We start from the raw sequence: 18,610 nt of genomic DNA, 5'->3' as shown, positions 1-18,610 counted from the left end.
CCCCCCCCCCCCCCCCAAACTTACAAAACCCTATCGGACAAGTTAACAAAACAGGACTTTCCAAAATAAATGATAAAAACAACTATGTTGTCATAATATAATCAATTATAAATAGGGGATGAACCAAATAAGAATTTACAGTAAACCAATTCATAGGGGAAGACACACAAGACAATATCCCCAAACACTGTGTGTTCAATAAATACTATAGTTAACAGTATAAATAACTTTACACATTCTATAGGTGGAAGCTTAACATAGCTGTGGTACAAATGTTAATAGCTTGAGGTCGAGATAATTTTCAAGAAAAAAGACTAATGTGGAGATAAGCATAAGATGGAATATAATAACATTAAGGCCATAAAGAGTTTCCCCAAACCACTGGGGAATAAAAAAAAGGATTTACAGCCATTTTCAGAAAGCACATTAAAGTTTAATCCCAAAACGTTACGAGGACAGAAGTAAGATGAATCTTAACCTGAACTGAATATTCTTTATATCCGTTCTCTGCATAGTACCTGAACCAAGTGCACTGTTAGTAACAAACAGGAAGATCCACACCTTGTGTGTGTGTGGGGGGGGGGGGATAATATCTGCATCTTAATTTAAAAATATCCAGGCAAAGAAATACCGTATTGCAACAAACTACTGAAAAATTTGAATACTGAGGATTATTACTACTTTTATGTCGAATTAAAAATTCTTGTCTCTCTCATCAGGCACTTGTAAAGTCCATTACCTAAAGGTCAATTATCTTACAATTACCAGTCTTCATCACCTCAGAAGTCAGTGATCTTCTTCTGAAGGTATTTGAGTATAGAGTCCATGCCCTGTGGAGATCCCCAGACCCGCTTTAGCGCCTCACACTCTCTCTCGTTCGCCTGCTCCAGCGCAGCACGGTTAATGCTCCGTACCAGGGCTTTAGACTCCCGCAGAACCTACAGGGTTGCCGCGGCGATGGCAGCATTGTAAAAATAAAGTAAAATGAAATATGAAAAGAAGAAGGGGAAAAAAATTAAAAACAGAAAAAAGGCTCATGGATGAGGATGCACAAAGATTACAAACAAACAAACCAGTAATACTGAAAATCCCTAATAAAGGTTACTGAGAATGTATTATTCGGCAGGTCAGACTACTATCCTTTCAGGTAGGTGGGATCTGAAGTGACTTGTTTTTAAGGATGTTGTGTTTGATCTTGTATGAAATGCAATGTAAAAGAAAAAAATATGAAGTTGAGACCAAATGTATGAATGTTTTTTTATGCCATTAAAAAAAAAGAAGTACATTTTAAACTGAAACACAATTTTAAATGAACGGAGATGACTTACAACTGAACTACAAGAGACTAGCTCCCTAATACGAGCCATGACCTCCTGAGTGAAGGTTCCAGGCCAGAGCACCTGGGACACCAGGCCTTTGGCACACGCCTCCTGTGCTGTCAGCTTTCTCCCGCTCAGCAACATCTCACTGGCCTACAGGGGACACACGGCGCCATTAAGCTGTCTTAATATGAACCAGCTTTAAAAAACAACAACAAACAAACAAAACACATGGAGAAATGCTTACCAGAGGTTGATTCTTAAAAATTATACTTTAATGGGGTTTTTTTTTTTTTTTAATGTAACTATTCTACCATACTGGGAGGTAAAATAAATGACGATTTTAAGTGTAATTTTGAGACAAACTATTTCCTACAGGGGGCATCAGTGAGTGAGAAGTGTCCAGGCATTAAAACTCCACTAAAACTTTCATCGTAAACCACATTTTCCTCATGAACCCTGTCCAATCAATTTCTAAATGTTTTTAATGCATCACCCCCCTTTTTAAAACCTGAGTCACATGATTCTCTACATGACTGGATTGTTTTTTCCAGGTATGTTGCGTCTACATGCTACAGGGTACTGGATAATGTGCTAGTGATGTACTGACTGAAGCAACTCCCATGATGTGAGGGAACGTGACTGATGCGCAGGCGTCGGGCGTCTGGCCGAAGGTGGTGTAAGGTGTTTGGAACCAGGCCTTCTCATTGGCCCAGATCACATCACATAGAGGCAAAATGGAGGCTCCGAGGCCAACAGCAGGTCCATTCACGGCCACAACGATCGGCTTCTTGAACTGGATGAACGTGTTCACAAATGTCCTGAAGATTAAAAAAAATCATCATCCTTCACTCCTCTTTTCTCATCCTTCACTCCATTATTCGTCCTTCACGTCTCACTCCTTTACTCATCCATCACTCCTCACACTCATCTGAAATCCTAGGGAGAGTCAGGCAGCACACACAAAAAAAACCCCCAAAAAAACGTTGCATAAAGCTAAAACCCTGCAGGTGGACAACAGCTATAAAAACAGGCATAAGACCTCTGCTACAACAAGATGTTCAAAAACAGAGATAGTGCAGCCCCCTGGGGTGAGGACAGTTTAGGTTGAGGAGGACTTTCTAAAGGATTACAGCTGTACAGCTGACCGCTGTGCCATTGACTGCTGTGCTGTAAACATCCTGTAAACATCTGTCAATCAGAAAGGTGTTGGACTTACAAAGGGAAACCAAACATTACCACCATTTGCAGTTTGAGGAGGACAGTGTGTCAGTACACACACACAGATGGATTTTCTCTTCCCCACCTCGTCTATTTTCCACCTCTTCAAGGTTTTCATCATCACCATTGATGACATTCTGCTGCTGTGTGAGCTATGTGAACTGCGCCCCTCTCCTCCACAGTCATACTCATTTGTTACTTTTTCCAAGCAAGCTCTAAATTAATGCACCATCAACTAGAAATTGGGAATTCTAGAGTCAAGTGGTAAATTTAACTCTAAGAGTCTCTAAACATTATTGCTGTAGCGATGCTAAGCGACTGTTGATATGAATGGCAAACACAAAAAATTATGGTTTACACACATTAAAATGTAACCTCTATAACCAAACCTTTACAGTGTACTCAGTGGGCCTCAACATTTGTGTGAAATCAGAAAGCGTTTTTGTAAACAGGTTAAATAGGATGGCTTTATATCTCAGAACACAGAGCACTTATGCACTTCCCCAGTGTAGAAAAAGTGTATTATATTTGTTCATTTATTCAATTCATTTAAAATATAACTATGTTACACCTCTGCACACCAACCCTAACCCAAATACCTACAGACCCCAACACCTATGGACCCCAACCCCTCTGTACCCAAACACCTCGGTGCCCCAACCCCTCTACCCAAACAATTCAGTGCCCTATCCCAAACACCTCTGCATACCACCCCTAACCCAAACGCCTATGAACCCAAACATTTCTGTACCAAGTTATGCTGGAATCCTGTTCGGCTTACCTTATGGTTTCTGCCATCTTGATGCTTTCCCTCTTGCGGTCATCTGTGAGTCGTCTGATGAAGTAGATGAAATCTAGTCCAAAGCAGAACACACTGCCCACTGCACTCAAAAGGACCAGCTTACTGTCATCCGCTGAGGCTGTTGCCATGGCGCTCTGAACCTCCTTCATCACCTGCAGCATACATACACAGCACACTAACCAAACACTCAGCTTACAAACTCCACTACTAACCAAACTCCATTACTGCTAGGAAAACACATGATAAAACTCATCTGCTACCATCAATATGGTCAAAAACGTGAACTATATTTTTGAATCATGTCCTTCTGGTAAATTTAAAAAACATTACTAATATGCATCAGGAGAGTGTAGCATGTTTTGACTCACATCAGGGTTTAGTGAATTGTTTTCAGACGTTTTGGTGGAAAACAGAATGTGTGTGAAACCGTCCTGTTTCTTCACAACAATGTCTCTATAGCGATAAGCGCTCTCCGTCTGGCGAACGCTGAACCGCAGACGTTTGTCGAAGGCAGAACGTTCCTCAATCCTCCGTTTCCCGATGGCACCCGTCACACTCAAGGTGGGCACCACCCCTGCCAGAACACTCTGCAGACGGGCCGCCCCATTGGCTGACGAGGCCTCCAGAACTGTGGCAGCACCTTGATAAACCGCAAGAAATTCAGTCTGAATGTTACAAATGCCATGCTGATCTTAAATACCGCACTCTTCCTCCTATGAATACCTAACTTCATTTTATATTCTCATCATAACTGCACTGCCCTGAAAGTTCAAACCTACAGGTTTGGCAACTGCACATTCCAACAATCTCTGTGGCTTGTTGAGGCATACCATTATTGCTAAAAAATGTCAGTCATATCAAAACTTGAATTATGAATTATGAAATACACTGACAAAAAAACTATATAATTTTTTTTTTTCCTGTTGTAGCTAAACATCTGATTTTCATATTTTAGAGAAATGTTTGATGTAAACGCTGTTGTGTTTTCATCATAACTCCAGTTCTAATGCGTACCCTTCCCGTTGAGTGTGTGCACAGCAGCAGGTGTGATGGGGACCTGCGGTGCTGGCAGGGTGTTCTGTGTCCGTGGTCGCGTGCCCATGCGTGCCCGCTCCTGTCCTGGCCCCAGAACCAGCCCCACGGGTTTCTCCTGGACAGCCACCTCTGGGGGCACAGTGTCCGCCTCCTGCCCACCCTGCTCCAGGCTGTGGGCCGCCTCGCTGGGGGACTCCTCCGAGTCAGCACGGCTGTTCATTGGGCTTTTTGGCACGAGGATTTTGATCCCAGACTTGGCTAGGTCCATACTGCAACGCAGAGCACCAACAGCAGGGGTGGGGGCAGGGATGGGGACAGGGCCAGGGCCGGAGTCAGTAACGCTGCCCGCCGAGTCACTGCTGCTGTTGTAGGCTACACTTCCAGAGCACCGCAAGCTCTGATTGGTCAGAAAAGGCTGCTGCTGTGTGTCTGCCTTGGCCTCCACCACCCTGTTATCCAGGGCGCTCTGTGGTGGGTGGAGCAGTTTTGCAGCGCTGTTCATGGGCGTACTCGGGGTGGCTGGAGAAGTCCTCCCCAGGCTGGAGCTCAGGCTGCTGTTATGTGGTGGAGGCCTGTTCATCTGCTTGCGTGCGTTGTTACTGGACCCAGGGCCCGTGCTTGGGGACCTGCGTGTGGAACGTAAACAGGTGCCCTCTCTCTGCCTGCCGCTGTGCTGGCTGTTGAAGTCACTGATGAACTCTACACAGCTGGCCAGATTTCCCTCCGGCTCCCACGTGTCACCCTCAAAACCATAGCCTCTCCACCGCACCAAGTACTCCGTTTTTCCTTTCTTGTTCTTACGTTTGCCAACAATTCCCTCAACCTAGAAAAGAAGAGGAAGAGATGACAGTTTAGTTTAACCTGGAGCTCCTGGATGCATTACACAGTACAGATGTAAACACCCTGAAATTAAATCTCAAGGTCACAGTGAGAGGAGCAGGACACCAAACGCCCCAAAATGCTTAAACTAATAATGCACAAAACAGCTGCACTTCAGCAGTATGCCAATACTAACAAACACGCCACAAATACTTCCTAAAGTCTTCATTAAGAAGGACCTTCTAAACGGACCGACTTTATGTCTCTGTTGAATGACAAATGAATTATGAATTCTGACTGGAGGACAAAAAAGATTGTGACAGGTTCATTTTTGTTGACAGGACCAAACAAACAGTCCCAGAATTAGAATATATAATTTATGTCTGTTCACTTGGTTTATGTCCACAAGATAAGGCTGACAGCTGCTCTTTGGTTATCATAACATAATGTACACTTAAAAGATTGGATTACAAATTTTGTATAAACTATTATGAAAACTTGTACTTCATTGTGTGAATGTCACATACAAGCAAGGTTAATGTACAGGCATGGCTGTATGTAATTTCTTTATTTACATGCCCTCTGAATACATTCAAATTTCCTTATAGGCAAGTTCTGTTTGTATGCTTATGTCTGATCTCTTCGCATTGACTGTTCACATCTCATATCTGTAATCACTGACTGACTGAATAGGACAGATTTCCAAACGCAACAAAAGTGTATGACCCCATGCAAGCAACAACAACAAAGTCATATTTGCAAGCCAACCTGTTAATAAAAGTGAAAATCAATGCAACATCGCTACAAGTTTCTGACTACAATTAGGTTGGGAGTTTGGCTAACAGTGCCACAGCTGTTGAAGGTTCAAAAAGCCAAAAGGTATAGGTGCTGCCATCTGCCGCGCTTTAGCAGCTAATGTTCTGTGCAGATGTGTGAGGAACCAGCTGCGATGAGATGTTAGAGTTTGGACAATAATATGAGAGATTAGAAAATCTGGACCATAATCTACCCATATAGAGAGGGGGAAAAAAAGATAATTTGAAAGTTTTCACTGGAGTCACACTGGGATTGTTCAGTCTAGGACTATATATGAAAATGACAAATATGCTTAGAAAGAAATGTATTCAGTGGATTTATATTGACATTTGTTCATAGTGGACCTCAAAATACTTTGACATACATCTACAGACTAACTTAAAAAGATTATATTTAAATCAGGCTGAGTTAAGAGTTTGGGGGGGGGGGGGGGGGGGTTAACGCTAAATGCTCAATTTCACATTATTTCCAACATCTTTAGGGCTGTATTGTGAGGGGGAAGACAGAGAGGCAGGGCTGGGTGATGAATAGACTTATTATATAATAATAATAATAATAATAATAATAATTTCAGTGTTGACTCAGGGAACGGGAAGCCTCTGTAACTGTACAAACAGGGCTGCGATATGCTCACTTGAATATTGTTCAGTTTGGTCAGGAAAAAACCCGTGTCACAAAGTCAGTTTGTACCTGGTACTGTAATGTGGTCTACTTCACTTTTATGACTTGTCAATAATTCAGGTATTAATATAATAATCAAATCAATCAAACTGAAATCGAGTTATATCCTGTCCGCATTGTTCTGGCTCGGCTGGGAAACTCCTGCAGGGATGAGAAGTTCGGGAGCCTTGTGAACGCTGCTTTGTGTGCGCCTCAGGACGGACAGGAGCAAAACCGCAACTACACGAAATCTAGCAGCTTTCCCCCGACAGCCCAAAGTTTCACGTTAAGGTCTCACGTTCTTCTGTTCAAAACCTAGTTTTTCATTTATGAAACGATAGTGAGATGGTGAGATAAACCACGTAAGGGAAAGGGAAGGTTGGTGCGCAGCGCGCTCTGTTAGCTCTGTTAGCTCAGCTAGCCGTCCTGTAAGGCCCGGACACTTCCAGCCGGACACTACCGACAAGCACACATAATGCTGGATATTAACATGGCATTAACGGACACGGTAACTGTTATTTCACCGATAATCACCTCGTAGAGCTCCTCCGCGGCCATCGCGGCCTGGTAGTGCTCGATGCTGTAGTCCGACCGTTGGGCTTTTCTTCCCTCCTCACTCCTCTGCCTCCTCCTGGCGCGTGCGACCTCGGCTAGACACGCGACAATGATCTTAATATCACGCTGCACTGCGCGAGTAACACCGCTCCAGTTTATTAACGGCAAACTCGAAATACTGCTCCGAAACTTCCGAAGTAACGCGGTGTCGACTCAGTGATTCAGAGTCGGTATTAACGTGAGCCGGGCACGTGATCGTGACGCGAGCGTGCATGGCGGACTCGAGCCAAAACACTGCTGGACATCCAGCAGTCAGAACCGACGTCCTGCTAGCTGCCTGCAACACTGATGGAAAATACGTCACTTCAGTTAGTTAGATTATTTTTTAAATGTTGTCACTGCTAAACCTGTGGGGTTTTTTTTTTTGCACTAGCACCCTTGTACCACCTTTTGCATTCATGTAAGGACAGATGGGATTCAGCTGTAAGAAGTATATGCACGTGCAAGTTATGGGGCCACAAGACAGTAGAATGGGTGTTAGGAAGCAGTTTACCTGAGCCCAAGTTGTATATACAAGACCGTAGCTAAACAGAAAATGGCCAAACTACTGCTTCTATGCTCACAAATGTTGTTTTCACAGCCCATTGCTGGTTTAATTACAGAGAAAAAAAAAGACTGGGAAGGGAATTCCCTTAAGATGTGTTGATGGGAACATTGTACCGGTCCATGTAAAATGCTACTGATTTCATGAGATGAATAAGCCCATTACAGGGAATTTGAGCCTGCAGGCATGTTGAGTTGAGTTATCTGGATCCCTATTGACCCTGACATGGTAGAAAACATTGTTAGCTATAGTTTCACTCATTTATTATTAATACAAATCTCCAGCCAAAGCAAACAATTTCATTTAACAGAACATTTTCACACACAAAAAAGTGCACAATTTTCATAGGATAAAATGTCCCAAAAGCATAATTTCACTTGACAGACAAGCAGACAAATGAGTTTAACTGAGAATGAAACTAAAACCATTGTTCCCCATTGTAGGTGCGGTATATCATGGTGGGCAGCCATCTTGTGAACCAGTGGCCATGTGCAACCAGTAGTCCTGGTTCTTGAAGCAAACAAGATTGTAGAAGTTCTCCCCTCCCTTGAGGAATCCATGCTCTGCAGCTCCCCAAGAGACCGGGCTGTCCGCAAAGCCGTGCACAGTGAGGGAAACCCAGTCTGTGAAGCCAGGCTCAGCCAAACACCGTCTGGATGATCAGGGAGGTGGTTTCCAGTGTCATTAGTTCCATAAACTAAGACTCAGTCTACAGAATGTTGCTTCATTCTTACCTCAGCTCTTGTAGCAGAGCATAGACGTCTTCAGGAGGGATGAAACCAGTGACTGTGCACAGCAGGACTTTGTTAACTGTAGCGCAGGGCTCTGGACACACGTATGTGGACAGGAAGCTAGAAGCCGAGTTATTGCTGCAGTGACACAAACGCATACTCTTCAGCCCACAAGACACAAGGGCTACAATGAAGACATGATTCTGGAGACTACTCACCAGCGGATGTTCAAGTTGACGGAGCCTAGCCACTCCAGGAACTGCACTGGGGTGCATGAGTGTGCGTTTCCCCGCAGATCTGAAGGGTGCAGCGAGGGACGCGGGATGTCCGTCAGGCTCCGGCTTATGACAGTGGGTCTACACTCCTCATACGTGTGCTGAGACAAAAGAGCCTGCAGCTCTCCATCTTCTTCTGCTCCTGAACATGAGAGAATGTTCAGTCAATGAGAAGAACTCTCAATGTGGATGTAAATCAATATGCTGAATAAATAATTTTAATGTGAACAAAATGAATTTCAGTGGCATTTTGTGTCACACTGGTATCCAGAGCTCTGCTATCATGCTAGCTAATCTAGCTAAGAGCCCAAGTGTTAGTCCAGTGGGTTTCAGACACAGCTAACGTGTGAACATTTCATAGTACATAGTTAGCCATTTAATAATTACACCCGTGGCCTTGCTAATGGCAGCTCTTATAAATCCTAGATTGCATAACTGTCACAAACATCTCACATCACAAACCAGGAAGTAAGAATGCTAACCTACCCATCTCCATTAACTACTTGCCTAATTCTGTGATAAATGGGAGAACAAGCAATCAGTCTTAGCAGGCAACAAGGGGCTTATTGCTAGCTTCACTTCTAAAGATTTTAGTGTGTACCACTAACCTAGCTAGATACCTAGCTACTGCACAGATGCACTATGACCCCAAACACATTCACATTTCAACACTGTGACTGGGTCACCTCTTCAAGGCTGGCTCAGTATGTTGTGAATAGACCTAAAAACTCCATTAGGCAAGGGATCATTTAGGTTTTTGGAATAGAATACAGTCAGTCAGGACTGTGACTCATTTAATATTAGAGTTTATGCTACACCCCTTGTGGCAGTACGGTAAGCTTTTCAAACATGGCTCTAACACTGCTGCAACTAACCTGGTGGGCATCTGGTCAAAAGGAAGTCGCTTTTCAGCGGCACTCTTTCTTTCAAACTTAGCAACACTTGCTGGAATCGCTTTGTACCAGGGACCAAAGATTTATCTGTCAGGTCCACCGTCACAACTGCAAGAGGAGACATAGTACACAGTTCATAAGGCACCGAATTACCATATTTAGATTTGACATGGTAACATACAATTATTGAACTACTTAAATAGTACCATTTTTACAGATAATAGCATTTGCCAGATCTCATGCCCTAAAGGTATTCACCATATCTCATGTCTTTTCTGTGCTTGTACTCTGATGGCTTCCCCTCTAAGCCAAGCTGCTGGTACGTGTCCTTATCTAGTGACAAGACTAAATGTCCTTGAGAGACAAAAAAAAAAAAAAAAAAGAACAAAGCTTTATGAATTACTTAAAATTATTTAACTGTAACACGGTCACAATACATCTTTGACTACTTCAGTAAAAAAAATGTCAAAATGAACACAATTGTGATATGCATTCTTCCATTATTTAAAGGCCAAGAAAAAATGGCTATAGCCATTATAGCCAACATATTGACAAGCAAAAATGTAAAAACCTCCTTCCCTTAATCTTTAACTAATGAAACATTTAAACTCTTTTCTTTTTGAGAAGGGTATCTGGAGTCATTTTACTGATAGTGTGAAAGCACACTATTACTAAAATGTTAGTCTGGGTTTCAAGTACTATTTCCACAACTATAAGAGGACACACGATACTTACCACTGGACAAAAGTGCCACAACATTGTCTTCATCAATGCGAGTTTTGTAGGACAGTGCATAAAACCCACCTGTGGAAACAGAATGGGAAACCAATTTAGGAAGTTACCCGAACGAAGCACGTCAGGTAGTGATGGCACCACCCATCCAACTCTCTGCTCCTACCTTTCTTAACTGTGTCAAGAAATTTTGCATCCAGGAACTTATAAACTGGTAGATCCCGGACCAGGAAATATGATTTGAAATGACTGATCACATTTGCTATATCAGCAGGCAGGACTCCACATTCCGGTATCAATACAGAAATCTACAAAGCAGGTGAAAATTAGAAAGCATTAATGGACAATTTGAAACCTGAAAATGTATCAATGACCGCAATGAATACGTCAGGTACAAAATTTACACAAACCATGAAGGACAACAGCACCTCTAAACAAACTGGTCTCACAGAAGCAAATAAAACAAGGCATGATGGAAGGATCAGAGGACTGAGCGACTCCTGTACGTACAGCGTTTACTGGGAGAAAAGGAGGAATACATTTAAAAAAAACCTATGATCAGCTACAATCCTGCTGGACAAGGAAATATAAACATTTATCCAGTATCTGCATTTCATTCCAAGGTCATTCCATGCCAACTCACCTAAACCTCCCAGTTAATGCCATGGATTTTCTTGAAAATAAAATCTGCAAAAACATATGTTCAAAATCCTACAGCTCTACTCCAAACACGTTTGTAGTTATTAATTTTTGAAGTTTGGCCCAATGAGCTAAATTTAATCTGTGTGTGTAATCTAAGATTCACCAGTTAGCAATTTTTCACTGAATTGAAATTTGTACTAAACATCCAAGAAACCATCCAGAAAAGTTATCCAAGGATTATTTAACATGTATTTACATTTGTTAGTGAATGTTTGACTGTACATTTCCCCCTAATCAAACCAACAGCAACTATAATGCTTAGACTACACCAATGTCACCAATGTAATATTTGATATAGTTCATATTAAGTGTTTAGGCTCTCTTAAGTAGCAATTCTTGATTTTGCAGTTCCTTTTCTAATTTTATTCCTAAATAATGCTATGCATCACAATACATAATTTAGAACATGGTACACCTATGTCAAAATAACAGCAGTCTACTTTTTTTAAAAAAACACAAGTGGTCCAAGATCATTCCACTACGCAGAATATAGGATTTCATTACAGTTTTAGACACTGTAACTCCAAAATGCGACTAGCACCTACTCTTCTCTTGCTGTGGTCTGTGAAGAATATCTGCAACCCACATCATTCTCCTGGGATACAAAACGTACAAGCTTTCATTTCATTCCCAGGCATGTTCTCGAAGATGTCTTCAACTTTTAACTGTTCCCCTCAAAGTGGAAAACGTTCTTTACTGGACTTCATCTATTTTTGAGTCATGCCAGACCTTATTCCTTGTTTTATATCTGAAGATTTATTTGATTTCAAGATTTCTTTGGTTGTGTAGATTTATCAGAAAGGCAGTAACGTAATGCAATGTAAGGAATGAAAACACCCCAGCCAGGAAACAAAGTAAAACGTTATAGAGGTGTTACTGGTACCGCAGATACCGTGTACGAATAGATGTTACTGGTACAGCATGTATGAATGAATGAATGAATGATGTATGAATAGATAACGCAGTTGTTATTGCTCTGTCCTCCCAGGAGTTTCCAGACATACCAATGCCCTGTTTTCGACATTTCTTAAACTCGCTAAAGTCAAGTGCATGTCCTTCATGGGAAACGTTAGAAAAATGCCTCCATTCTGAAAATGTAATAGAAGCAGTTAAGTTACGCCAAACGGGCCTGGACGCGTCCCCGTTATGTGAAGGACCACACGGCCGAGTTAGCACTCAGCAGTAAACTCACCTTGTAGTTGAAACTGTGCTTACACACGTGTGTTTCATGACGGGATGCTTCATTCATGAAGCTGGACTTCTCGCATACTAAAAGGCTTCTCGCACACTTCTCCAAGTGTGACGACATTGGACTGCCAACTGAGTAGATATGTAATTATCTGCCTTACAAAGACTAAATGGAAATTTATTTTCTCGGGCAAACAACTATTTCGAGCTCTAGTTCTTTTTCTCCTTGTTATATAGCGTTTGATATATGAACAAAGGATGATATAGCACCACCTACAGCACTGGAGGCGAATATTTTTTTCCCTAGGAGGAACACAGAAGGTATGTCCATATGTACATTAAAACTCAGTTACTTTACTGGAGTAGCAGTGCGTTGAAAGTATATTATGTATTTCTATTGTTGCCATTGTAGTGTCTGTTGTTGGCTAGAGGATGATGGCCCCTCCACATTCCTATGCCAGAGACATTGTTGTACACTTCAGTTCTGCTTTCAACACAGTTGTGCTGAAATTATGAAACTAAGACAGACACAGTCAGATATCACGCAGACAATCGTTATCAAAAAGGCTCATCAGCAAATGTCCTTTCTGAAGAAGTTGAAGAAACCCAGCATCTGCCCGCCACTGTCCAAAGAAGCTTAACCTCTTCCATACTGTTTGCACTTGTGTAGCATGTTGTCTGTTGCACTGTTGTTTTTATGTTGCACCATGGTCCTGGAGGAACATTGCCTCGGTTTTGTTGTGTACTTGTATATAGCTGAAATGACAATAAAACCTCTTGAACTTGAACTTGAATGGTGTGGTTAAGCTCCGCCTCCTCATACTCCAAGGCCAGACTGTGCAGGTGAAAGGCTGACTGCGCAGGTGAAAGGCTGACTGCGCAGGTGAAAGGCTGACTGCGCAGGTGATATGCTGACTGCGCAGGTGAATGGTTGACTGCGCAGGTGATAGGCTGACTGTGCAGGTGAAAGGTTGACAGTGCAGGTGAAAGGTTGACTGTACAAGTTAAAGGCTGACTGTGCTGGTGAAAGGTTGACTGCTCAGGTGAATGGCTGACTGCACAGGTGATAGGCTGACTGTGCAGGTGATAGGCTGACTGTGCAGGTGAAAGGTTGACTGTGCTGGTGAAAGGTTGACTGTGCTGGTGAAAGGTTGACTGCTCAGGTGAATGGCTGACTGCACAGGTGAATGGCTGACTGCACAGGTGATAGGCTGACTGTGCAGGTGAAAGGTTGACTGTGCAGGTGAAAGGTTGACTGTGCTGGTGAATGGCTGACTGCACAGGTGAATGGCTGACTGTGCAGGTGATAGGCTGACTGTGCAGGTGAAAGGTTGACTGTGCTGGTGAAAGGTTGACTGTGCTGGTGAAAGTTTGACTGTGCAGGTGAAAGGTTGACTGTTCAGGTGAAAGGTTGACTGTTCAGGTGAAAGGCTGCATGGTCAGCAGCAGCTCTCCAATAGCTGCCCATCAAGGCATGATGAGATAATTACCTGAAATAACTACCTTGGATTACACACACACCTGAGGAATTAACTGTTCCAGAAACTCCCTTCTAGTACTTGGCAATGCTGCAATGAAACCAGAACCTAACCAGGTTTCTCCCAACCGCTCTCACCGATCTCAACAAACTACCAATAACAAATAAATTGAATTAACCTTCCTTTAATGTGTAGTTTTGTATGTAATCTCAGTATTTGAATTGCACCTATCATATTGTATTGTTTGCAGTTCTGCATTTGTATATTTGATCATTGCACATTATGTTATCAAATATTAGATTATTTCTGTTTCTGTCAGAAAATAGACTCATAAAATCAGGGTTCTGTCATAAGTTATACAGATTTTTGTCTGGTTTGTTTTGTTTTAAGGCTCTTTCAATTATGCCTTCTGGGCCATCACTGGTCTGGGAGACACAGAAGTACTTTGGGGGAAAGCACACACACAAAACCCCTCTCATCTTTGATTTTGCTTTGTTCTGAGCATACATGCCATCTGTGATGTACATGTGAGAGAGGTCAGCCAGAGCCAAAGACAGCGCAAGGAACGCAGTGATTGGGAGAAACAGGTGCTGACGCTAACAGCTGAATCTAAGAATGGAGAGAGCTGCAGTCAGGGAAAGAACTGGATACAATACAACGTCTATAAATAGCAAGATGGGGTCTGAGTCACTATGCAAGGCATTTAGCTGATATTCTTACAGCGGAAAGCCTGTGACGTTTCCACTGTACTTGTCTGCCCAAAATTGGATAGTGAAGATTGAAAAGGTAATAGGTGTTTTAATATTAAATCGTTATTATTTAACATATGAGATAGATGTATACGTGTGTGTGTGTGTACCAGTTGGCCGATGTATGATGGATCCATGACACAGGGGATCTGTTTCTGTTCCTGCTGATGTCGGGGGGGGGGGGGGGGGGGGGGGAGTGTGAAAAGCATGTCAACGAAGAAGAGATGAGGGTATCAGAGCAGCCAGGTTGTGCTATAAAAACCAGGACAGGCAGGCACAGAGCATAAACCATTGGAATATACCTCAATATTTTTCAGCGTAGTTGGAGAAAATTAAATGGGAGTTTTTGACATTAAAAGAACTCTCCAGATGCATGGAAAGACACAAGAGGACACGGATCAGATTAGAGAAATTTCCTGAAGCACACTCATTCACTGAAGATCAGAAGACAAGACAATGTGGTGGACCATCTAGACCTGCTGGAACACGCTGTCTTAAGCACAGGAGGGGAAGAAGTGACCTCTGTCTAGGCTCACTGCATTTATTTCACTAATGTTTCTCAACTCTCTCCTCGTGGTCACCACCGACCTGGCGGCTAGGCTGCTGGGCAATGCACTATTTCGACGGCATTTTCATTTGCTGCTATCAGCAATGGTCCTGTTCGGACCCCTCCTGAACTTGGGGGTGTCCCAGTATAGTGTTTTTGCAAGGAGGAGCCATTTTCTGTACAGGTGAGCTTTACACATAACTAAAGAAATCTTAACTCACTTTAGAACAACTTTGATTTTATTTTAATTATAAGAGACATGGTGATTAGTGAACTATACAAAAATATTTTCAAGAACTTATCACAACACATTAAAAGAGTAAGTTGTTTATAAAACTTTTTTTTTTTTAAGCTCACATGTAAGACAGCTGTGTTGTATTGTCATTTGACATATCTAGACTGTTTCGGTGTTACTGGTTGGCAGGGTTACCCCAAGCCTAAATTTGTTTATATTTTGCCTTGGTACTTGCTAACTTTCTGTTATGAGCTATAGCTGGCTAGCCAACATTCAAACTTTCATTGTTAATGACAAAGCAATTTTGCTTTCAGTAGTTTTTAAATTTTATTTTGTATACACATACGTAAAAATGTCATATGTTCTTATGTGACTCAACGTGCCACTTGAAACAACAGAATTTAAATGAACTGACACGAAGGTTAATATTTGTTCCAAATCCAGTCGTTGCAAACCTTTGTTCAAACCACTGATTTCTAATAAAGAACTTAGAAGCTTAAACTCTTTACAAGCTTCCGAGACACATGAACGATGGTAAAGTGAAACGCAGTTATGTCCGGACCCGCAGGCTGTTTCTGCGCTCGGGCTGGGGTTGGACCTGCGTCTGCGCGGGCTCCTTCGTCTTCCTCCTGTCCTACTCCGTGCGCCGCTCCCTTCCGCTGGCTGTGCGCCACCTGTCGCGGCTCGCGGTGGCGGGAGCCATGTGGCTGGCCTTCCGCGAGGGCCTGAGCGTGCTGGAGAACGCCACGGGCAGCTGCTACGAGCCCCTCAGCGGCCCCCCGGAGCTCTGGCCGGGCTCGAGCGCAGCAGCTCAGCCTCTACTGCTCTTACGGGAAGGAGAGACGAAGGCGGTGTGCGTCAGCGCGGGCATGCAGTGGCGGGGCTACGAGGTCTCCGAGGACACGTTCCTGCTCTGTCTGTGCTGTCTGCTGCTGGCTGAGGAGACGGCCGTGTTTGGGCCCTATCTGACACTAGGGGGCGCCTCAGGGGGCCCCCTGCGCATTCTCTTCCTCTTCTGTGTCCTGCTGCTGAGTCTCTGGTTGTTTCTGCTTTTCTGTCTACTTGCTTATTTCCCACAGTTCCCAACCCAGCTGCTAGGGGGCGCTCTAGGCTGCCTTAGCTGGAGGGCAACCTACCATGGTTGGTACCAGTGTGGACCAAGCTGGTACTGCCCCGGAAGGCCTGGAGTTGGACTACTCACAACATAGGGCGCAAGAAGAGTTTTCAACAGCGATGGGAATTTTGGCAAAATTGCTCAGTTGTAACAAAACTGGAATAAGAAAAATATTTGATTTGTTTAGTATCAAACTACCTCTGAAATATTTCTGAACTTTGATTTAAAAATTGAATCTGACCTTTTAGTGCAGCCAATTAAATGATCTCTGAGAGGGCTTAAAAGGGGGGCCAAAATAATGTATAACATTATGACACAGACACACACACACAGTATCTAGTGTTATTCATTGGCATTTTTTTCTCTCTCTCTCTCTCTCTCTCTCTCTCTCTCTCTCTCACTGCAAATGTTTTAGGCACCAAATAAATTATAATCTATTCATGGACAGTGTTTAAAAGTGTTTATTCACATATAAAACATTATGCAGAAGAATGAATCCACATAAGAGAAAGGGCCAGTAGTTTTAGTACTGGAAACTACACATGCTTTATCATGCTGGCCCTTTATTGCCATCTATCAGTATAAAACAAACACAGTTAAACAGGCATCTACCCACTGAATGGACAGCACAGGGGATCTAGTTCTGTGCAGGGAAAAAGCTTGAAAGATTTTTTTCATAAGCAAATTATATATTTCGATGATAAATAGGTCAATGCAAATTTCACTTGTTTACAATTACAGAAATCCTACTGTTCTCATGGCATGTGCTGATATGAACAAGGTAAAAGTGTGTTTTAAGGGCTGTCGATATACAACTTAAACCCTGTTAACTCTGGCACAGATTACTCCCCGAAGCTCCGGCCAGCGGATTAGCCGACTCCTTAGTTTCATGCAAGGGTTGCCTTGCCTTTTATAGTAGATAACTTTTGGATACAACACCTTGGAAACAACTATAACTAAACTTTCACAAAGGAATGTGGCCGATATGAACCCTTTGGTGTAATAGAGAATACTAATAGAATAATAAGAGAATGATGACAAATGCATAATGTGCAATTTGTGTTGTGCTAATGTGTTACTTGCCTGTTTTACTGTTAAACAGTGATAAGTGTGTCAAAACATTAAATAAAACATGAGACGTGAACTTCTGCTTTGTTAGTCCACCAGTCATCACTGTATTAGACCTGTTTTTAAAAGAACGTTTCAGTTTCGGTGAGATGTGAGGACAGGATCCAGGAATGACGCTGGCTGACTGTCTGGCGTCTGGTGCATCTCACACCCTTTCACACAGACAACCTGTGTCAGATCAAAGTTCCTCCTGTTTCAGTTACTAATGATATTCACCTCTGTCTGCCTCTAAACTGACTCACCGGTGTCTTAGTGAATGCCTCAGTAATATTAAAGCATGACCAGTAACTTTCGCTTAAATGAACAATTAAATGAACATAAATCCTTGTATGACATGCAGCTGTTAAAATGCTTACCAGTCAGTGGTTTCAGCCTCTCTCTCTCTCTCCACTGGATTCCTGCCCTTTACAGAGGCCAGGCACTTTTGTCTTTAAAGCATTACATAGGCAACCACTATCACACATCACTCACTTCCTCCCTCTGCCCACACTGCTGCTACTTCTGGGAGGTCTTTCACTCGGCTACTATTGGCTGATTGTGGATGGTTCTTCAGAACATCAGGTGTGCTCTCGCTCTCTTATCTTGTCATGTCAACATTAAACAGTCTGACTGTGTACATTTTGGTTTTATTTTTCAGTGTTGTTTTTCTTTTATAAGTTTGAACAGTGCTGACCAGTTTATGTGCTCTAAAAAGTGACAAACACTTACTTCCTTCTTCAACTGTTCTCATATCAGAATACATTTGTTTACATGCATCTTGTTCACAATATTTTACATAAAATATCTGCAAAATTTTAAATCGATCGTGATAATTCCTTCCTACCTTAGGACTGGATTATGGTCACGACCCAGGAAAGAGGCAGCATTTCTTTGCTGAAGGTATGAACACATGACTGGGTAATGGTTGTTCACCCAGGTCTGTCTCCCTGTTCACAGGAAGACACCTCACAGTGAACTGCCTAATAGTAACTAGTCAGAGTCAGTCAAGCCACAGAGGGGGTCATGTG

At 42.7% G+C, this 18,610-nt stretch overlaps 3 protein-coding genes across 3 annotated transcripts; 1 reads left to right on the top strand and 2 right to left on the bottom strand.

The window, feature by feature from the left end:
- Position 1: 1 nt before the first annotated feature.
- On the bottom strand, positions 2–7,498 carry cdyl (chromodomain protein, Y-like). The gene is made up of 7 exons (XM_027022293.2): positions 7,207–7,498; positions 4,357–5,200; positions 3,711–3,982; positions 3,322–3,494; positions 1,930–2,140; positions 1,329–1,472; positions 2–938 (listed from the first exon to the last, which is right to left on the bottom strand). The coding sequence occupies exons 1-7, from the start codon at positions 7,228–7,230 to the stop codon at positions 780–782; spliced, it is 1,827 nt and encodes a 608-aa protein (XP_026878094.2). The 5' UTR covers positions 7,231–7,498; the 3' UTR covers positions 2–779.
- Positions 7,499–8,077: 579 nt separating this feature from the next.
- Positions 8,078–12,571, bottom strand: rpp40 (ribonuclease P/MRP 40 subunit). The gene is made up of 8 exons (XM_027022294.2): positions 12,357–12,571; positions 10,629–10,770; positions 10,466–10,534; positions 9,989–10,084; positions 9,713–9,838; positions 8,781–8,979; positions 8,566–8,700; positions 8,078–8,483 (listed from the first exon to the last, which is right to left on the bottom strand). Exons 1-8 carry the CDS (start codon positions 12,471–12,473, stop codon positions 8,285–8,287), a joined length of 1,083 nt encoding a protein of 360 aa, XP_026878095.1. The 5' UTR covers positions 12,474–12,571; the 3' UTR covers positions 8,078–8,284.
- A 2,233-nt stretch (positions 12,572–14,804) lies between these two features.
- On the top strand, positions 14,805–17,770 carry fitm1 (fat storage-inducing transmembrane protein 1). The gene is made up of 2 exons (XM_027022287.2): positions 14,805–15,310; positions 15,930–17,770. The coding sequence occupies exons 1-2, from the start codon at positions 15,132–15,134 to the stop codon at positions 16,567–16,569; spliced, it is 819 nt and encodes a 272-aa protein (XP_026878088.1). The 5' UTR covers positions 14,805–15,131; the 3' UTR covers positions 16,570–17,770.
- The last annotated feature ends 840 nt before the right edge of the window (positions 17,771–18,610 follow it).

This window comes from Electrophorus electricus, chromosome 7, assembly GCF_013358815.1.
Source record: "Electrophorus electricus isolate fEleEle1 chromosome 7, fEleEle1.pri, whole genome shotgun sequence".
NCBI classification, from domain to species: domain Eukaryota; kingdom Metazoa; phylum Chordata; class Actinopteri; order Gymnotiformes; family Gymnotidae; genus Electrophorus; species Electrophorus electricus.
This window is presented reverse-complemented; position numbering and strand designations above follow the sequence as displayed.

Bases quoted from the DNA above. Each gene is read 5' to 3' on its own strand.
- cdyl (XM_027022293.2), bottom strand. From the start codon at position 7,230: ATGGCCGCGGAGGAGCTCTACGAG. The intron at 3,495-3,710 runs GTGAGTCAAAAC...TGTATGCTGCAG, and splicing joins ACAATTCACTAAACCCTGAT to GTGATGAAGGAGGTTCAGAG. The intron at 939-1,328 runs GTAAGTCATCTC...GCAACCCTGTAG, and splicing joins TAGTCTCTTGTAGTTCAGTT to GTTCTGCGGGAGTCTAAAGC.
- rpp40 (XM_027022294.2), bottom strand. From the start codon at position 12,473: ATGTCGTCACACTTGGAGAAGTGTGCGAGAAGCCTTTTAGTATGCGAG. The intron at 10,771-12,356 runs GTGAGTTTACTG...CCTGCTTTGTAG, and splicing joins AGCACAGTTTCAACTACAAG to ATTTCTGTATTGATACCGGA. The intron at 10,085-10,465 runs GTAAGTATCGTG...TTGTCTCTCAAG, and splicing joins TGTGGCACTTTTGTCCAGTG to GACATTTAGTCTTGTCACTA.
- fitm1 (XM_027022287.2), top strand. From the start codon at position 15,132: ATGTTTCTCAACTCTCTCCTCGTGGTCACCACCGACCTGGCGGCTAGG. The intron at 15,311-15,929 runs GTGAGCTTTACA...CCGGACCCGCAG, and splicing joins AGGAGCCATTTTCTGTACAG to GCTGTTTCTGCGCTCGGGCT.